This window comes from Octopus bimaculoides, chromosome 10 (genome assembly GCF_001194135.2).
Source record: "Octopus bimaculoides isolate UCB-OBI-ISO-001 chromosome 10, ASM119413v2, whole genome shotgun sequence".
NCBI lineage: Eukaryota > Metazoa > Mollusca > Cephalopoda > Octopoda > Octopodidae > Octopus > Octopus bimaculoides.
In genome coordinates this window covers 78,267,452-78,288,862 of record NC_068990.1, presented here as the reverse complement: position 1 = coordinate 78,288,862, position 21,411 = coordinate 78,267,452, and the positions used below count along the sequence as shown (strand labels likewise).

General features: G+C 34.4%; 2 protein-coding genes across 10 annotated transcripts in view; one reads left to right on the top strand and one right to left on the bottom strand.

Annotated features, from left to right (window-relative positions):
• LOC106869538 (tyrosine-protein phosphatase non-receptor type 4) overlaps positions 1-19,928 on the top strand; it is a 385,426-nt gene extending 365,498 nt beyond the window's left edge. For 8 of the 9 annotated variants that reach the window (XM_052971317.1, XM_052971320.1, XM_052971319.1 and 5 more), the window contains 5 exons: positions 756-884; positions 1,948-2,096; positions 3,032-3,167; positions 6,097-6,142; positions 17,402-19,928. In XM_052971317.1, the coding sequence (XP_052827277.1) occupies positions 756-884; positions 1,948-2,096; positions 3,032-3,167; positions 6,097-6,142; positions 17,402-17,439 (498 nt within the window). In that variant the 3' untranslated portion in view covers positions 17,440-19,928. Of the gene's footprint in view, positions 1-755; positions 885-1,947; positions 2,097-3,031; positions 3,168-6,096; positions 6,143-13,049; positions 13,171-17,401 lie in introns of all 9 variants that reach the window. The other variant, XR_008265075.1, reaches the window with a different exon arrangement.
• Positions 19,929-20,695: 767 nt separating this feature from the next.
• The window catches only part of LOC106869540 (DNA (cytosine-5)-methyltransferase 3B), a 46,023-nt gene continuing 45,307 nt past the window's right edge, over positions 20,696-21,411 (bottom strand). Inside the window, exon 20 of the mRNA XM_052971321.1 lies at positions 20,696-21,043. Within this exon, the coding sequence (XP_052827281.1) occupies positions 20,899-21,043 (145 nt within the window). The 3' untranslated portion in view covers positions 20,696-20,898. The remainder of the gene's footprint in view (positions 21,044-21,411) is intronic.

The window sequence follows — 21,411 nt, the reverse complement described above, 5'->3', positions numbered from 1 at the left end:
AAATCAATGATATTTTCTGATAATGAATGGTAAAGTATTATTAAATAGGACATAGAGCTCCTTACAAGGACATGAAATCACATTTAATGGGTCTTCACAAGGAAAAACATTTTCTTTTTCTAAGACATTAGCAACTTATATATATATATATATATATATATATATAAATGCATTAGCCAATGTGATGTTTATTTTTTGTCTGTGATAAGGTGTCATTTGAGGGAAATTTGACTCCTATTTTTAACAGGCAAGCAATTGTACTGAGGCTCCCCTTTTGGCTGGAATACTGAACAGTTGGTGATGTTAATAATGACAATGACAGGGACATAAAATTGTCATCATATACTATTGTACTGTGGGTAACCATACATGTGAAAAGTAAATGAAATTCATAGAGAGAACAAACTATTCCCACAAACGTTAACGTACCTGTTATGCATCCAGTGCACATAATACAAAATGTTTTCAATCAAATATTGAATTAGCAACAAGGTATGCTGTTTCTTTTCATGCTGTCCAGACAATCCATGTTAGTAAGTAGAGATGAAAAAAAGATTTGCAACAGTGGCTGACATTGTCAAAAGATGATGGCTAGATTTATGATGATTGCTGTTTTAGTCACAAATTTGACAGCTTCACTCTTTTTATTCCTTTTGATTTGGTTTTACTTTCCTCTCATGTTTTTGTCTTTTCACTCATTCCCTCCTCACACACTCGTGTTAACACCAACAATTAATGTTTCTTCTCCATTGCAGGTGAAATGCCACCAGTACTGGCCGGACTTATACGAAACAACTGACTTTGGCATTTTACAGATCACTTGTGTCAAAGAAGAAGAAACTATATCATTTGCTTTCAGAGAATTCACATTAACACATGTAGAGGCAAGTTTGATATTGTGATTATACTATTTATTCATTTATCAGTTCCCACATCCCGTTTCAAACTCTCTTAAACTAAATGTTCAAGGTAATTGGTTAGAATTTGTTTGAATTGTTGCAGGTTAGCTGGACCAGAAGATATGGGTCAGATGGTCAAGATAATTTTAGCTATAGGAAGGAAGGATTGAGCAAACGTGCTGGGGACAAGAAGACCTTAACATGGGACTGATGTAATTAACATGTTCAGAGGGGTCAAGTGCAGAGTAGTGAAAGCGCAGAAAAGAGATTTCTTGTGGGTTTAAGTTTTTAAGTGCTAATGAGTGCAGCCTTGCTTAAAAAGTTGATTACCTTTTGCTGGATAATCTAGAATGTGTGTGTGTGATGTGTCATGTGTGCATTAAGATTTTTCAGAAATAAACAATTTTTAAATGTTTTAGAAACATGCTACAGACATTATATGAATTCAAGGTCATCTGCTATTTCTCATTACTATGATATCAGGAGTTTGAGTTCTAAGTACCACTACACTACATTATAATCTTCTGTAACACAGATATGCTACTTTTCTATATTGCTACTTTTCTGTATTGCTGAGGAGGGCCATGGTTGTATTGTTAAGAATTTGATTTTGCAAACCATGTTATTTCAGGTTTGATCCTGCTGTGTGGTACCAGCCTCAAGCTGGCCAACACCCAGTGGGGGAAATTGTTTGATGGAAACTATACATGTGTGTTTAGATAGTGATGTCATTGCCTATACCTGCTGTAAAAACATATCTGACCATTGACTGGTTTATTGTGCAAAGATAGCAACAGGAAGAACATTCGGTCATAGAGTACTACTTCGAGTTTTGTCAAACCTATACCAGCTGGAAAAAAGCAGGCACAAACATAAAAAAGATTAACATGGGTTGGAATGACTTCAAGTAAGAGAACTTGGGTGTTGGAAGTTTATTAGTATTTGCTGAATTCCTTACACTACCCTCAATGTTTTGTTTCTGTCTAAAATTAATAAACTTTTTCTGAAATTCTTTAATGTATGTAATATGACATTTATTTACTTGTAGACTAACCAAGAGAGACATATAAAACACATGCAGTACATTGCTTGGCCAGATCATGGTGTACCTGATGATCCAGCTGACTTTTTAGATTTTGTGATCCGGGTTCGGAAGAATAGGATTGGAATGGTTGAGCCTACTGTGGTGCATTGCAGGTAGGTCTTTTATGTTCTTCATTATTTCAACTGTGCATATCTTCTCGATGTAAAGCTCGTCAATAACTTAATCTTTCCATAACAAGCATCTGCTTGTGAGACTCTATAATGGTTATTATTTCATATCACTGTTGTGGAAACAACTAATGAATAGAAACACAATAAAGAAAAGAAAAATCATAATATCAGTGTTCCACAAGTCCTTATCATCTGCTGCACTGTGTGTGTTCCTTAGAAAACACCCTGGACAAGTATCCAATATAAATAAGATCCCCATTGAGAGAAAGCCATCTAACATGAAAAGACTTTGTAGAGCTTGACATGTTTAAAAGAATCAAATCTTGAGGTTCCTAAATCATTGCAAACTCGACAGGTGGTTCAAAGTGAGGAAAGTAACCAAATAAGAAAGTTATAGTCAGCCTGGATTTTGTTTCATTGTCTCAGTTATTGCTAAATGTAGGATTGCTTACTCCAGTCATAATTTTCCATATCAGAATGGCTGACTGCATACACTAGCTACAATTTTTTGTCTGATATTGTTATATGTATCAAAGTTGGCTGCTGATAATCAACCAACCAGTAAACATAAAAGCTGAACAACTATTACATAAGATTTTCTTCACTCTCAAAGTATGCTTACTCTCTTCAGTTTATATTTTCTTTCTGGGTAAACATCAAAGTCTTATTTACTGTGATATATACAAGAGGGTCAAATGCTATTGATTGAACAAGGTAGTAAGAGAGTGTTGCCAAAACCAGGATTAACTGAGTGATCTGTAGAAAGCCAGCTAAACCAAATCTTATGAAGTTAGTTCTCGTATATCAAATGATAAAAGGATAATTTAATGTTATAACCGATGATTTTTGATTTATCTAATCTTTTCTATCCTGGTTTTTGTTTCTAATTATTGAAATCTCTTTTTTGCCTTTTCTAGCGCTGGAATTGGTCGGACAGGAGTTCTAATTACAATGGAAACAGCTATGTGCTTAGTGGAAGCCAATCAAACTGTATTTCCTCTTGCAATTGTACGCCAGATGAGAGATCAGCGAGCAATGCTTATACAGACAGCTGTAAGTATAAAAATATGTTGGTGAAGAATGGCATATCATGTTAGAGCTAAAGTAATTCTGTTAAATTTCTACAAGATCTGAATCACCAACTTCAAACACTACTGCAATGATGTTATTTTAAAAGCTCCAGTTTTTTTAAAATTAGGATTCAGTCTTGACTTCAGAGTTAAATGTTTTTCTGTTCCAAAGATTTCCTCTAGCTGTGAAAGATAAAAAAACTGATACGACTCCAAAAATTTAATATCATGGATGTGACACTGAATTAGGTTACAGCCTGAAGTGTAATCAAATGGCAAAATATTGGATTCCACTGAATCCAATATGCTAGATGAGTTTACATAACTCACCACCAACCATTCAATTAGTTACCCTCATGCCATACATTTGAGCTAACAGAGCTATTCCTGTACCCTAAAATGGCTCTATAAAGGTTCAATGGATGAATGCAACAAAGAGCTGCTGATGTGCCGAGAATGTTTAATTTCACTACAAACTTTCAGTTGGTTACTTAGCTGCAAATGATAATATACCTGATCAGAGATGATTTACCTAACTCAGCACTAGAATTTTTAAATGCAGTGTTTTGTTAGGAACCATATATTGAAATTTGTAGAATAATTGAATCTTTGCTAACATTGATATAAAAATGTGAAAAAAAGATTTTTTTTGAAAAAACAGGGATGTATAAAATTTCAAAAATTGAAAATATCAAGTGCTATGTTGAAAGTTGAGAATTTTTTCCATTTTGTTGAATATGGTATTGCTATCTTTTCTGATAATAAGTAAATTGGTGATGAGGGAAAACAATTGCAATGTTAATGCCTTTCACAAGATAATTAGGTGAAATATGATTCTAGTTAATCATTGAGATTCACTTCATTAAAAACTGACCACTAAACTGCTACAATTTCAATGTTTTATTAGAAAACAAGTACAGAGTTGGTTTATTTTTTTAATTCTGCTCAGTTAAGGTAAATTAATCATCATCATCATCATCATCATCGTTTAACGTCCGCTTTCCATGCTAGCATGGGTTGGACGATTTGACTGAGGACTGGTGAAACCAGATGGCAACACTAGGCTCCAATCTAATTTGGCAGAGTTTCTACAGCTGGATGCCCTTCCTAACGCCAACCACTCAGAGAGTGTAGTGGGTGCTTTTACGTGTCACCCGCACGAAAACGGCCACGCTCGAAATGGTGTCTTTTATGTGCCACCCGCACAAGCCAGTCCAGGGGCACTGGCAACGATCTCACTCGAAAATCCTACGGGAGCCAGTCAGGCGGTACTGGCAATGGCCACGCTCAAAATGGTGCATCTCATGTGCCACCCGCACAAGAGCCAGTCCAGGGGCACTGGCAACGATCTTACTTGGCTTGCCGGGTCTTCTCACGCACAGCCCATTTCCAAAGGTCTCGGTCTGAACATTTTGGGGGACGTTTTTGTTACTCCATTACTTTTACAATAATTATTTCTAACATTAGCACAAGAGCACAAATTTTGAGATAGAACTGTAGCATTTGATTGGCACTTATTGTTTGAACCCCAGGAGGATAAAAGCAAAGTAAATTAACTTCAATAGGATTTGAACTAAGAGTATAAATGATTATAATTACTACAAGGCATTTACCATAAAAACCCTTGTAATTTGCACACCTGTGTAATTTACGCAGGTGATTTTCAAGATAAAAATTGTTAAAAAAAAGCTTCTACGCATGTAAGATTTACACCCAAAAGTTTTCAGAATTGCCGATATGGCCAGGGGAAAAAGGTTTTCAATTTAGTTGTATTTAGCATAATTTCACTTACTTATGATTAGATTTTATTAAATTTTCATTAAATAAAAATAATTTCTGTTTAACAGGTTTCACACTAAAAGCTATTAAATTACAAAGTGTTTGTGTTGTTTATGATAAACTTTATTTTACATTTCTTGCCCATAGGAGATTATGTCTGATCTTTAGCATACTGCTGTATGTCTTCTTAAATCATGATTACAAGAAAAGTTGTTGATAATTCTTATCAACAAAATCAAAGCTGAAGAATTTGCACATGTGTTGCAAATTAAGTTTAATTACCAATAAACAACAACTTGGATGACACTTTATTCAATCGACAGAGGAAGGTGACTAATCAAACTGATTATGTAAACAGAATTCTGATTGGTCGAAAGTGTCTTCTTGCCTCAAGCTCTAATTTTCTGCCTATTTTTGTTGGAACCTTTGATATGGAGTATCGAAATTTTAATCCCTTTCACACTTATAACATGTCAAGCAAACTTAAAAATTTGTCACTACCATTTTAGCCGGGTGACCAAACTAATAGTTTGGTAACCCACTAAAATAAACATTCAAAATCGAAAGGAGAAAATAAACAGCTTTGCAAGTTTAACTCAGTGTCTATTGAACAAGAGAGGTGCGAAATTTAAGAAGCGACTTGTTAGAATCTATACGTCTGTAATGAGACATAAAGAAGAATAGCAAGAATCTACTCTACCAAAAGAACTGGTGATTGCATACATTACAAGTGTTCTATGAAGAGAACATAAGATTGCTGCATAATTCAACACGAATGTGGAACGACATTAAACATCGAATAAGGTTTCTGTAGGAACACTAAGTCATATTCACTTATTGAGTTTACATGTGCAAGGATGAATTATGATGTTGTCGTCAACGTTAGATGCAGTAAGATCTGGTAGTGGTGATGCTGGTAGTGATGAATTTCATTGTCCTAATGAGAGGCAAAGTTGACCACAGTAGGATTTCAACTCAGAGCAGAAAGAGTCAGAAGAAACACTGCAAAGCAATTTTTCTGACACCCAGCTTTTTTTTTTTTTATGTCATTAGAATTATTTATTAAACTAGAAACAAACACAACCTGAAGATTTCATTTCTTTTCTTTTTCTTTTTTTTTTTTTCCTTTGTAGAGTCAGTACAAATTTGTCTGTGAAGCCATCCTGCGAGTATACCATGGTGAGTTTTACCAATCCTAATTCTTCCTTTTACTTTAAACATCTATTTTCTTTGATCTTTCTTTTCCTTTTATCTCCTCCTTCTTTTCTTTCTTCCTTTTGTTTCTTTGGAAGGATTTCAAATTAACAAACAAAATTCTATACAAACATTTAGAGTTGAAAATAAATGACAAAAAGAAATTCTTTAGCTATTTTGTGGCTGCTGTAGTTATATGGAGGCTTGGTGGCTTATAGAGCTTAAGATATCTGGCTTCTGATAGTTAGATTCCTGTTTCAAACCTTGTTGTGGTTATTCTGTTTTGTTTTGTGTGTGTCTTTTTTATTACTTTTGATGAGAAATGCTTTGTTCTTGTCTTGTTAACAAGGTAGCTGTAGAGTTGATATGGTAAATGTTTTTGGTGTGGCTTTACCCCAATCTAGTAACTAGGCCCCAGTACAGTTTGTTAATGTTTGCTAGAAAACTGTTAACGTTGGAACTAAATACTAATTAAATATAGCTTTTAAATGGATAGTTATGATGTTCAAATGTAAACAGGCTAAACATAACAACAAGAATTAGAATAATAATAATAATAATTCTTCATAATTTTGATACAAGGCCAACAGTCTTGAGGGGAGGGGGCAAGTCAATTACATCAATCTCAGTACTGAAAGGGTAAAAGGCAAAGTGAACTCAGGATGTAAAGATCCAGAAGAAATTTCACTATCGCCTTAATAATAATAATAATAATAACATAGAATTATAATTTACTTCTTTTGATAATATGCCCTCTGCAATATTACGACAGGAATCTGCTGTAGAGTTAAATATGAATTCCCTAACTTCAGTTTTTCCTTGCTACCTCCTTTTTGTACAGAACCACATTACTTTTTATCCATTAACATTGATCTCCATCCATATTTTCATTGATCACCCATACATTCCCAATGCCACCAAATTATCTCTCCTCCCCCACCCCCACCATTATACTACTCACTCTCCTCGTACACTCCACCTGCCTCTCTTCCTTATCCACCAGCATCTCATCTCTTTTTTGTCCTCCTGTTTACAGTATCATTTTCATTCAGCTGCCCCATCCTTTTCTCTACACATTCACTTCCACCATCCCTGCTGCCTCACCCATTCCTATCTACCTCATACCCCCTGGAAAGTCCACTCTAACACCTCATTTATTTCCCTTTTTTCAATGCCCTCCCCTCTCTTTCTCTCTCTCTTCTAAAATGTGAGCAGCCATTTTGCTCCTTCACAGCTCTTTCTCTCATCATTTAACCCGATCTTCCCGGCACATTTGTTCCCCTTTCCAACTTCAACTTTGTAATCTTGCAAGCTGCATGGCAACCTGACTGGTGCTAGGTGGTTGGCATTAGGAAGAGTATCAAACCCATGCCAACGTGAGATACAGATGAGGCATAAGTTAACCTTGATGAGAAATATACTTGGCTCCAGCAGCGATAAAACTAAATATTGTAATGTCTTTTATGCCACAATCCTGAAGACCTGTAACTCCTTAATAATTTCTTCATAAAGATAAAAGAAGGATGACCATGATATTAACACACCAGAATCAATACTGGTGATATGATACATTGACAACGGCTATAAATTGATAGAAATGGTCAAGTGATTCAGTCAATGCAAGTATATTACTGGTACAAATTTTATTGACTGTCCCTTGGAGATGAACAATATAGTTGACTTGAACAGGATTTGAAGTCTGAATTTTAAAAGATGAAATTCAATAAGCTAACAAACTTGTACTGACACTGCAGGCTTGGTTGTTCTCTTGAGAAGTTCTCTTCACATCTACATGCTTCCAAGTATAATGTCATTGCATATCTCAGACAAGTGCCTTCTATCCTAATCTCAGGTTGGCCTATCCCTTGCAAGTGAGATTTCATTGATAAATGTATATTTTTCAGTGAATATAAACGTCTTCCTCCAAAATGGGGGAAAACTAGTGATTTACTAATGAGGTATTTTACAGTGCTGCTGTCAAAAATTCTGTGAAAATGTGATTAGCTTGTTCAAACTTATAACCAACACTATTGTTTACCAATTACAATATAAAATAAGAATCAATATTTACTGATTCAATGGTAGTACATGACAGAAGCACATTTTATTAACTCTGGTGAGAGAAAAATTAAAATTTGAACCTAGAACCTTGAGAGATATCCCTAAACACTATAAATCACTTTGTCCACTGATCTGTATCTTCTACTCCATTGCTTTAATTATAATTTCTAACTTTTGCAAAAGGCGTTTTTGAAAAAGAGCTCAATTTAATCTTCCAATCCCTCCCAGTATTTCATATTTTACTGTATCCCTGACATATGAAAGGCAAATTCAACTCTGGCAGCATTATAATATTAGTTACACCTCTTATACAGATATGACAGTTGCTCTAGAATTGATATTAAGAATCTATTTTATTGTTGATTGTGGAAACTTATTAACAAAGTGGAAAGAAAAATCTTAAGAACTGACTTTGAAAGATTCCAGACGCTTCTTTTGTTGCTGCTGTTAAGTCGTGTCTCGGCATTTTAGCTCATCAAATAGGAACTGAATGATTAAGGCACTTTGTAGTTCCAAGTCAAAACATAGAAATTTATTTGCTTTGGTCATGAAAACAGAGAACTGGTCTTTTACTTTGAAGTTAAGATGCTTTATTGAGAGTCAATAAAGTAATAACAATAATGTATAGTGAGTTGCTTATGATACAAACATTTTGCAGCTTCTGTAGGAAACAACTGGCAGATAAATACAAATATTGATGGCCTCTTGGTTGAGTTGTTTGAAATTTGAAAGACACAAATACCTTCTCCAGTTTATATATTGATAATTCAACCCCCAAAACCAAATATAAAAATCATCAAATTTTGTCTAAAGGAAAACTGTGGTTATGTTAAAATTTTACTTTTTGATTATTGGAGTGAAGAATTCTCTTTTGTTCTTACCTAAATTTGTATTGGGTTTAAAGGTTCTCAAAATATGATGTAGCAGTTTCTTAGTAGTTTGCAGCACTTTCTGAAATAAGGCTAGAGTCACTAACGGTGTGTCTCCAGTCTGAGAGGAAACAGTCCAATGTTCAAATAGCGAGAAGCTAATCCTAGTCTATTTAACCATCTTCGGCACATTTGACTCATTTTTTTTAAATTAGAGACTTTAACCCTTTAGCATTCAGATTAATTTGTCAGAAGTAATCCTTATTTATTCACATTTAAAAAAATTTATCTGATATTATTTTGTAGCTTCAAGATAGGAAAGATGTAATTGCTTATTTTTAGAATGACATTGCAAGGCAGGTGTGAGAGGCTGGTTCTGGCCAGTTTGAGCATAAAATGTGTAGAATATCTGGGCCGGATACAGCCAGTTTAAACACTAAAGGGTTAATCAACATATTCTCTTTGATTGCTGAGATTCAGCTCAGTGTAATCAATTAGGTTTAAATACTTTTTGCACTGAGCCACTGAACCTCTCCCTTTTCACACAATGGTTGTTTGCTGCCGTTCAGTAATGTATGACTTTTTGGGGGTTTTAAGGAAATTAATTGATAGTATGTCATTATCAGCTGTTGAAACTAACCTTTTTACTAAGGCCAATTTGTGTGTGTGTGTGTGTGTGTGTGTGTGTGTGTGTGTGTGTGTGTGTGTGAAGAAGTAAATGTTAGCAACATGAAGTGTGTCTTACTGTAAAACAATGCCTCAATATGTATTGTTTAACCAATACTAGCATGGATTGACGGGCATTAAAACAAATATATATAGGTGCAGGTGTGGCTGTGTGGTGAGAAGCTTGCTTCCCAACCACATGGTTCCAGGTTCAGTCCTACTGTGTGGCACCTTGGGCAAGTGTCTTCTACTAAAGCCTTGTGAGTGGATTTGGTTGACAGAAACTGTGTGTGTCTTTGTGTCTGTGTTGCCGTCCCCCCTCCCCACATCTCTTGACAATCAATGTTGATTTTTTTACATCCCCATAACTTAATGGGTCAGCAAAAGGAATCAATAAAGTACTAGGCTTACAAAGAATAAGTCCTGGAGTCAATTTCTTCAACTAAAAAACCCTTTAAGGTGGTGCTCCAGCATGGCTGTAGTCAAACAACTGAAACAAGTAAAACAAATATACACATACATTCATACACACACACACACACACATAACAGGCCTCTACACAGTCCCTGTTTAGCAGATTCCTCTCATTAAATACTGGTCAACTCAAAGCCAAGATAGACGATATTTGCTATACATTAGGATCAAGCCTGGAACTGTGAACTTCTCAACTACACAGCAATGTCTGCACTTGTTCTTAAATTTCTTTCTTTGTAAAATACCAAAACTCTGATTATATACATAATTGTATTTTTTTTTTTTTCTGTACAAAGAACTACATTCTGCTCTAACTCTACATTATTGTAATAGATGCACAAGAATTCTGAGTAGCCTCCAAAATGTTTCATCATTTACTTAAAACAAATGAAATCTCACATGTATGGTCACTTTTGGGAAAGTCTTCTCTCATATAAATTTGTCATTTTCTTACTAGAGAAACATATTGCCAGAAAGAATAAAGTTTCTGGGCTACTGACCACATAGCTAGGAGTTAAAATCTTCCCAAGCAAATTGAAAATAAGGACAGTTCCAGTTTCACAATTGAATGATTAGAAATGCCGTAACGGCTAAAATAATTCTGCCTATGCTAACATGGAAAAATAGATGTAAAATTAGTTTTAGAAAGCAATAAACCATTCATGTGTGAGAAGCTTAGCAATGTTTTATCATCAAACTCTTTATTCTTTACAGTCAGTTGGATGTAGCCATTGCTAGGGCACTGCTATAAATGCTTTTGTTCTGTTTTGTATTGTAAGGAGAAGCAAGTAAGCTTGGTATTGATTCCTTCCTATGTCTCTTGTTGTAATGTAAATTCATATAAGATCTTAGAAGACTATGTTGACATTTACTCCATACTGATCCTTCATGTATATTAGCAAAGGATATTGAAGAACTGCAGCTCTTTAAGCCACAAGTTATTATGGAATCTAGCTCCAAACACTGCAAGGAATAAGTGGCACTTTGGGTCACTCTGCTGTGGATTTCGGTTTGTAGATTTGCATAGCTTTCTGTCAAAGTTAGGTGCCAGTCCCTCTGTTATCTTTCTGATATAAATTGCTGCATATCTCTCCCAATTGTTCAGCTGTTGCATAGGGCCCATCTTTTTTGTAGAGCTGTTCTATTGATTTCAGTTCAGCTATGATATTAACATTATGGGACCAATAGGTGAGAACAATAGTCCAAAGGATTATGGGTCACTCTATATTATGATCATTATTACAAGTGTTTTCCTTTACATGAATGGGCCTCAAAGCATCTTACTTTGTGCTGTAGCCTCTTATAAACTACTACATACAGCTACAGAGAACATCAACATTTTGTTTTCATGGTTTTTTTTTCGGGGGGGGGGGCTGGATTGGGTGTCTTTTCTATCATGTGTGAATTGGGTGCATTTTATCATGCCAACAATAGTCCTTTCTACTTTATATCAGTTTTTATTCCAAGTTCCTGATACTTTGTTTGCACTACAACTTCCAAAGTCTGTGTCTCCTTCATTTGTTCCGTTTCAGACAAAGTTTTTATGGCTGAGTACTCTTCTTATCACCAACCACTTCACTCTGTAGACAGACTGCATTTTCATTTCCACTACGACTGTGATAGGACTAAACAAAGTTCCTTTTTAATGTATCCCTTCATATTTAGAATAAATGCCCTCCTCTTGTGAGTCAATTTCAACCTGTTTTCACCGACCCTGTTACTTGGTAGGTTTTCAATTCTCTGCTGTGGCCACAGAAAAATGCAAGGGTGGGTATGAATAAAACTCTTCTGTACAAGAGAAAATATCTTATGAAATCAATATGGTGAGGGCTCTTATTCTGTTGATGTTCATTAATTAACAAATCCACTTTACTTATCATCCTGCTAGCAGAAGAATATGTTATCAAGTAAAACAGTCCCATATCCAAATAGACCTTCAGTGGCAATTCCTCTTCACGAAATTTCTTCATTTGTATTTTTAACTCATTTTTGTTGTTACAACTTTTGAAGAAATTAATTTGAAGTTACCTTTTCTGCAATTTCAAGAAAAACAAAGGATAAGTTTCACTCAGAAATACTGTAAAGTATTTTAAATATTTCAACTTTAACATTTAACTCTACAGCAGATTCCTGTCCTAATATTGCAGAGGGCATATTATCAAAAGAAGTAAATGATAATTCCATGTTGTGGATGTGGAATTATTGTAAATAGGTTTTTTTTTGTGTGCACACACATGCATGCAAGCTTTTTAACCACGGGTGTGACTGTGTAGTTAAGAAGCTTACTTCCCAATCATGAAATCAGTCCCATTGAATGGTACCTTTGACAAGTGTCTTCTACTATAGCCCCAGATCATCAAACCCCTTATAAATAGATTGGGTAACTGAAAGAAGCCTGTCATATTTATATATTGGTATCTTAACCTCAGGTTGTAAATGAGCTTCACTGTCATACATGCAGTGTTGTTCCGTTTCCTATCATCCTTGGAAAACATGTCTGGTCATGGGGAAATATTATTACCTTGCTTGGGAACCAGGTGAGGGTTGGTGACAGAAAGGGCACCCAGCCATAGAATATTTGCCTCAACAAATTTCATCTAACCCATACCTGCAGAGAAGAGTGGATGTTAAATGATGATGTGTGTGTGTTTATGAATGAGTATTATGCAATTAAAAAAAAAATTAAATGGAAATCTTTGAAAAGAAATTGAACTTAAAGCATTCAATAACTCTAGTTTTACTGCTAAAGTTTGGCTTCAAATTTCTTCTTCTTCTTCTAAAGCCACCCTTTTTCTCTCTTTTGTTCTCTTCTCTCACATAAGGGAGATAAATCTAAGGGATTTGCCCTTTTGGATCATCCACCTGGTTTATATATATATAGATATAAAAAATACAAAAATAAACAAACCTATAACTGCTGAGAATGGTTCAACAATTGGGAAGGTATGTTACTTTTTTCTCCCCTGCCACCCCTTTCCACCACCTTAGCATCACTGTATCCAGTACCCACAGATTTTTCCTGGACGCAGAAAAATATCACTGTTGTTTTTTTTGTTTTTTTAAATCTGTTGTCACTTGCCAGCTTTGTATGTTATCCTCTCACTCTATGTGTATCAATGTGATTGTATGTTAATGCCTTAAATCTATGTGAAAGTAATAACCAAGCAACAATAATTGCTTAAGGCACCATACAGCAAACTACACACACACACACAAGTGGGGAAAAATAACTTTGAACACCAAAGGAAGAAGAGTATACTATTTTATTAAAGCCAAAAAAACTTTGCAAAATTGTTACTCAGTTTCACATGATCATTCATCAGACAGTTGTAATAATATGGAATAAAATTTTTTGAGTATATATACTAGTCTTTAGTAGATACAGTTCAACAAATAAATGCTTCCATCTCAATGAGTAACTAATTTAAAATTAATAGCTGTCAGAGAGGGTTGACCAAAGCAGAGTACTCAATCAGATTGAAATGCTTATTCATAGTCCACTAAATACTATATTAAATATATTCACATAAATTTATTATTTCATATTATCACAACTGTCTGATGAATGGTCATGTGAAACTCTGGGTGTAACAGTTTTGTGAAGTTTTGGGAATGTTGACAGATGATAGCTTGGATTTCTAAATCCCCCTTTCATCTACTATTATAGATGATATCTACTTTATATAGGCTTTGGAATGTTTTCTTCAACATACTCTGCAGCATGTTGCTTTTTCATGGTTTTTTTTAGCACCTAAATGTTGTGAGATCTTCACTGCTAATATATACAATTTATGTATTTTGTTCAGCTATATGTTGTCTTTTCTCAGCTTTTATGCAGTGTTAGTTGTTCTCCAAAATTTTATCTGCATGGCCACAGCCTTTGGGCTGAAACGTGTAAAAGAATGTGTACATTTTAGCTGTAATACTACTCTTCAAACTCTTCAATTATTTCATTTTGATAAGAAAAGGCAGGTTGGGTTATCTTTTCTTGTCAGCTATTTCAGTTCTTACCTCCAATCAGTTTTAAGCACAATGGTTGAAGAGTTAAGCATTGTAATACCTGCTCAAATGTCAGGAATGCAAATCTATTGATAACATTTTTTTCTAAGTAGAGCACTTTATTCTATATTGACACTATTTTTAGTTGTTAGAAAATACGTGTTATCAAAGTATATCCTTAATTTAACTTCAAAACATGAAATAGGAATTAAATAATGGTTCTGAAGGACCCCTGTGTTATCAAAGTATATCCTTAATTTAACTTCAAAACATGAAATAGGAATTAAATAATGGCTCTGAAGGACCCCTTGAAGACTAAGGAATTGTTTCTTAGATACTACTTTCATCAAGGACGCCTTGGTTGAGGTAATGTGGCTGTAGACAAAAGGTACCATACTCATATTATTGGTGAGATGTCACTGGGATAAGTTTTCTCTAACAAGACCCTTTTATTTCATTGTCTCAGCTCTCACTTCAACTGACTCCTTACCATATAAGGACAGTTTATGATAGGACAGAATTAACTGCATGCACTACCAATATACTTTCAAACCATTTCTTATTTTCTTTTCTATTTATGAAAATAGACCATTATCGTTTTTGTTTTTTTCATATATTTTGTCATTAGATTATGTTCCAGTTATTGATAAAAATCTTTTGAATTATCCAAGTTAACTTAAAACACACGTGTAACGATGTGGATAGAAATTGCTTTCAAAAATTACTTTGTATTCTTTCTGCTTTAGTTATTTCTTATGTAACCAATTAACATTGCTTTCTTTTTAATCAATAAATATTGTCCTTTTAATTAATACCTGTTTGACATAAAACTTTATTTCATATACCATTGTGCATATGTAAACGATTTCCTTTTCGTCTTATACATTTGTTTCTAAAACTAAATTGTCTTTTAAATCTTCTCTCTTATTATGACCTGTGTTTATATATATATTTACAAGCACAAATATTTTATCTATGTTGTAATATTATGCACAATCTCCTGTTTAAGGTTCTTGCTCTAACTTAGCATTTCCATAGATATGCAACAAAATTATATATTTTGAATGTTCAAACCTAACAATTGTGAACATTAATAGTTTTGATAATAATTTAGCCTACCTTTTTTTTTTTTTTTTTTTTGTATGGCCTTGTAATGAAATGGTTAGAAATTAAACTTAAACACCAAGTCGGCCCCATTTTTTGCTTTTAAAAATTCTATTTACTTTTTAAATTATCTGAATTAAAAAAATAAAACTCTTATTAAATTTGTGAACGGAGTGGTTTTCTTGATGAAATTCCAATTATTTTCAGTATTTAGATGTTAGCCCAATCTTCAATTTTCACTAAATCCTCAACAGCTTCAAAACACCATTTTCCCCTTTCTAGAATCTGCTTGTGCTCTTAATAGAATCATTATTATTATGTCTTATTCTTATCTTCACACACACACAGTCATTGAGATATTTAAATCAGTCATGTTTCTCCCCTTGCATTATGGAACACCACCCTTTATCCTCTCTACTACTTATGTTTGCCCATCACTCTCCCCTGTGGCTAGGCCCTAACACATCTCCAACACCATTTATTTCTGTCTCTTCTAACTTTCCCTTTTCTCTCCTTTCTGTCCCTACTGGGCTAGCCAACTATCCCCTCCATAATAAGGCAACTCTCTCATCTCTCTATTATACACTCACCTCTCATCTGGCTCTCAGCCACTTCTTCTCTCAGCTCAGAGGCTTTAATCTTGAAAGCACCAAGTATACTCTGTAAAGTGGTTGGCATTAGGAAGGGCATCCAGCCATAAAAACCATGGTGCAGCTCTCTGGTTTGCCAGCTTCTATCAAACTGTCATGCCTGGAAAACAGGCGTTAAATGATGATATCTGAGAAAATGAGATGCTGTCATTTGAACATCACTGACTTAATGGACCGAAGCCAATTCCAAGTAATTTCATTCATTAACGGCAGGCATTCTTTATTCCTTGCTTTACAATTCCTATTTCAAACATGTGATAATGAACAACAACATTTAATACAGCAATTTCAGATTCTTTGCCAAACTTCCTAATGCTCAGCTGTGAAGGTCAGCTGCTGCTTGTTTCACAGCCACATGGAATGGGTACCACTGTACAACACCTTAGGCAAGTGCCTTCTATCATAGCAAGAAGCTAGTAAGACATATATATACTTATACATACAATGGGCTTCTTACAGTTTCTGTTTATCAAATTTCACTCACAAGGCACTGGTTGGCCCATAATTATTAGAAGACACTATGAGGTCTAGAAGCAAAATATACAGCCATGTGCAAATATGTGTATCTTTTGTTGAAAACTGATGCTATTCAAAGTCCATCACAGCTGCTTTTTATCACTTTCATCTTTAGAGATGCAGTAAACATTGAAAGCTTGCAGCAATGCTATTATTTGTAATTTATGAATAAAGAAAAATTTAAAATGAAGATGTTTAATAATTTTACAGCTGAAAGATTTCAGCTGTAAAATCATGAAATTTTTTCAATCTAGTTTTATCTATTGCCAGTGTTATGCATAGATTCTGTGCTATTTTTCATAAATCCTGCTTTCATGTAATATTGCAGGCTCAATGTAGACATATATATATTTCATTTTTGTATGTGGTTTGCAAGAGTCTTTATGTGAATTTGTGTGTTGGAGCAATGTTTTATTGTGTCTGGAGAGAGTCATTCTCTTATTAATTTAACACACCGATTTCCATACATACATACACAAACATGTGAATGCATGCACATGCATGCAAAAATCCCCCGCAATTCTGATAACGGACAGATAACGGCTATTGAAAAGGTTTGCAACAAAAATTTTAGTAAAAATAAATGAGTAGAAATCAGTGTGTTAAATTAATAAAAGAGAATGACTCTCCCCAGACACAATAAAATATATCTGATAGAGATCACTTCTTATTTAGTAAAATATTCTTAAGAGAACTTTAAAAAAAAAAAAAAACTTTTGTTACTTTTTACCCTGTGCAATCTTTCAGATGACAACACTTGAATCCCATAATTTGGAATAGCAACACAATGAATCATCAGCTTCTAACTAATAAAGTTTACATATTCTTAACACTTTTTCTTCTGTTTGTACGTGATATGTATATTTTAAAGTACAATTAATATGTGTGCAATTTGTCTATTTCAGAGACAGTCGTCCAACCCCTTGATGATTATCAACGATGACCTGATGATATCTCTGCTGACTGCTCTCATGGACCTAGGACAGGGCTGGCCACAGATAATGAAGAAATGAAGCTTTTGGTGCTTCCATTTGTTAGACTGACTAACATGAAGAAAACAAGCTTTTTTTTTTTAAATAGAGGAAAGAAAATGCAACATTATATATATATATATATATATAAAAAAATCAACCAGCTATATTGAAGACAGCGACTTTTTCCAACGTTAATGTAGCTGTTGTGGCAGCAATCTTGGTCACATAGCTGATTGATTCCTGAAAACTTTTGCCAAGAGTTTAGTGTTTCTTCAAAGTAGCCATTGATACATTTCATAAAGTTGTGCTACTGGAATTATCTTTGCTGGCACTGGCCACCCTTACCATGATGATACCCACCTACCTACCCAGTTAACTCCTGCTCCACTCACACCCTTTATGCTGCAGCCAATGCCATCACAACCTTCCTCTCCTCTTCTTCCTCTCCCAAATGAAATACAACGATACCAATACCCTTACCTGTCAATGAATGGCTATGCGGAACATGTTGACTGATCTCTGATTAACCTTAATTTCCATTCACCACTGTGACCAGCAACCAATCCTTTATATACTCATCCTCTAATCACTGTGATTTGCAGTTGTTCATTTATTTAGCCACTAACAACCTGTTGCACACTAACTGGAGTGGGGGGGCTCTGTCTACCATTGTTAGCTACAAGCAAGTTCATAACAGTTTTAAGGACTGATATAGACAATTTGGTTTATTTTAATTTGTTTTGAAAATAAGCTGCAAATCCCAGCCAATTGAGAAGAATTAGGAATGGAAAACATGCAGTAAAGGCTATTTAGTTTATTGGACTTAGTTAAGCTTGCCTTTTAGCTTTTGATTTCTGATGCTTGCATGTCTGGGGATAACAAGAAGTTGCCCTTTAATTTGGATACGTCTAGCTGAGAAACCATAAGATTGTGTCTGAAAAATATAGATATATGACTGTGTGTGTGTTTGCTTGAAAGCGTTGAGATGAGTTACTCTCTTTCAAATTGTTTTTATAATAGTTTTTCAACACAATGCTCGTGTGTGTGTGTGTGTGATAAAATGTCAGTTTAACACATTTCAATCTCTCCCTTTGTGAATTCAAGAGTATTTACATTTATATATCTTTTATACTGTAATCAACCCTTTACCTCTTCTTTCTGCCCCTCTTATTTAACCTTATTTTCCTTTCTCTAACAAACTTCTTTTTTTTTTCTTTCACCCTTTGAAAATTCGAAAGCCCAAATCACAGTAAAAACAGCTTATTTTACCTCTCCATAAATTTGAAAGTAATTGTCCTTTGTGTAAGTGTGTGTAAATATGTATTTTCAAGCCAAATATCAAATGATTCGTTACAGCCTTATCATGCTGATTCTACTCAAGAATTATGTTAAGGCTACAACTACAAGAGTCTGTCGAGTGCTCAGCTAAGCCAGATCCACTTTTTTCCTGCCTTGTCTCATAGCTAGTGCAATGTTCATAGTTGCATTACAAGTTGCTTGCTCTAGTATTCAGGAGGCCCCCTTTGTTTAATTATGTTAGTAATTGATATAAAATGCAGTGAAATGTCTATTTGGTTGTGCAGCTATAGACTCACATAAGATAGTAAGTTTACACTTAAGTTTTTTTTATATTATCATGCCAATATTTTTCAATGCATGTCACTGCTTTTGAATTTTTTATGGTGCAAATGCTGTGAAAATGGGTTCCAACCATATCATTGCAGTATTTCTCTCTGTCTCTCGCTGAGTTAAAATATTCAACTTGTTTCAGTTTGTCAGCAGAAAAATATATTTGTTTAAACATTTCTTCTTCATATCCAATACCTGCTACCATGAAGAAATCAACCAGAAATATTACTTTATTGAAAAATAAATCTCAGTGGTTCATAGAGGTTTGAGATTCTTTGTTATAGTAAAGGAAGGGTTCTGTAATTTTACAGTTTCCATTGAGTTTCATTTATTTTAAATAAACCCATTGTTGAAATTACTCGATACCCAATGCCTCAGAAATTTGCTGTCACTTAGTAATTGTTTCTCCCAACCATTTCTTTCATTCCTCAGACAATCGCTACAGTAATGACTATTCTCCCCTGCCACCATAATTATTATTATTATTATTATTATTATTGGCAAACTGCAGCTGATTCCAAGCAAATAAATTAAGAAGCTGATTGGACCCAACAAACTCCTAATGTCTCCTCATTCAACCCCACCCCTTTGTGTAAGACAGTTTTTAATCAATGTAAATAGTGTAACATTCTATTTTCATTGCATATATTTTTTTTTCTCGTGCCATATCCCCCCCCACCCATGATATGTCTGCATGGCCATTAAGTGTCATCAGCTAGGAGCCAATCTCCACAATCTGTGTAGAATTTATTTAATGGGATTCATGGAAAATATAAGATTTACTTTAGACATATAAATGTCTTTTTTTTTTTTTTTTTTTTTTTTTTTTGTACACAAGATAGTAAATATATTTAACAAATTACTTCCCAAATTTTCTTTTGTCACTTATTTTCACTACAGCTTCACTAATCATCGGCTTCATCTTTCTATGTTTTTTTATCTGCAGAATTACTTTTTCAGATTCTGACATGTCTTCTTTCACAACACATAAAGTACAGAGATACAGGCCAGATTTATAAAAATATCCAACAAATTAATGATAATGATCTCATGTTTTGTTGCTGGTAATCCGATGGAGCAGAGTGGCAGGTAATTGGAACTTCTGGCTAATTTTAAATGATATTTTTCTGGAGACCAAGTAATATAGTCGGCATCTTTTGACTTTTTCTTTTTTAACGAACGATAGAATCAAACAGAGGCTTTCTTTGTTTGGAACAGCCTTATGATAATAGATGTACCATTTCCAGTAAGTTAGGCAAAGGTTTCAAAAAAGGATCTGCTGATATTAATATCATATCTTACTTAGCAATGCAACAAACAAACAAACATCCACTTCTTCAGAGTTGGTTTACTTTATTCAAGGAAATGCATTTCACTTGCATCTGTCTTATAAGGACTTCTGCTCTCTTCTAAATAAGATAATCTTACTAAACATCTTTGGTAGTGAAGCCCACTACTGGACAGAGACAGTAACATACGCATACACATGTTTGTACAATTCCTCACAAACACTGGGAGTTGATAGATAAACATGCTTATACCAATCAACTTACCTGGGTCTGCAAATAATTATATATAGAATGACAGAGACATCAGGAGGATGAAGGTATATTTAATTCGAATAAGAAAATACAGATCTAGAAATAATTTCCATAGACTTATTAGAGTAAGCCAAAAAATAGTACTCTTTTAGAAGAAAATAATAAACCTGGGGTGATGCAAATGACATTTTAAAACGTGCACACAGTGACACTAATTGTTTTTTTTATTCTTGCATAATGATGTTTGTTTTACTTACATTAAGTAGCAGTGTGGAATAATTTTGTCAATGGAGATAACAGGAACTTAATTACTGGAACACTCCAAGCTCTTCCAAGGAGCCGTTGTCGACGGCTGTGATTAAGATTTCGTACATCAGTATAATGTGTAGGAAAACCAAAGATTCTGAAATAAGATACAAACTTTAAAGAGAGGAAATGTGGAATATTTATCTGTTTTTCCCCTAAAAAAAAAAAAAAAAAAACAACATTTGCAGGCATAAGCTGTGCCACAAGTTAGAATTTACCATAGCAGTTTGAAATATCAATTATTGACTTGAAAAATATTCCTAAGAAAGTATTGTTATGCTTTTGGAAATCATTTTATAAACTTTCATTACAAACCACAGCATGGAAGCAGATTATTGCTTCCGCTCATCAAAGAGTAACATAGGGAAGCCCCCCACCCCACCCCGGCCCATCAGGAGATGCTCAAAATATCTGGCAGTGTCGGCTATAGCCTAGTCACCTGTATTGTTAACCAGGTGATACACG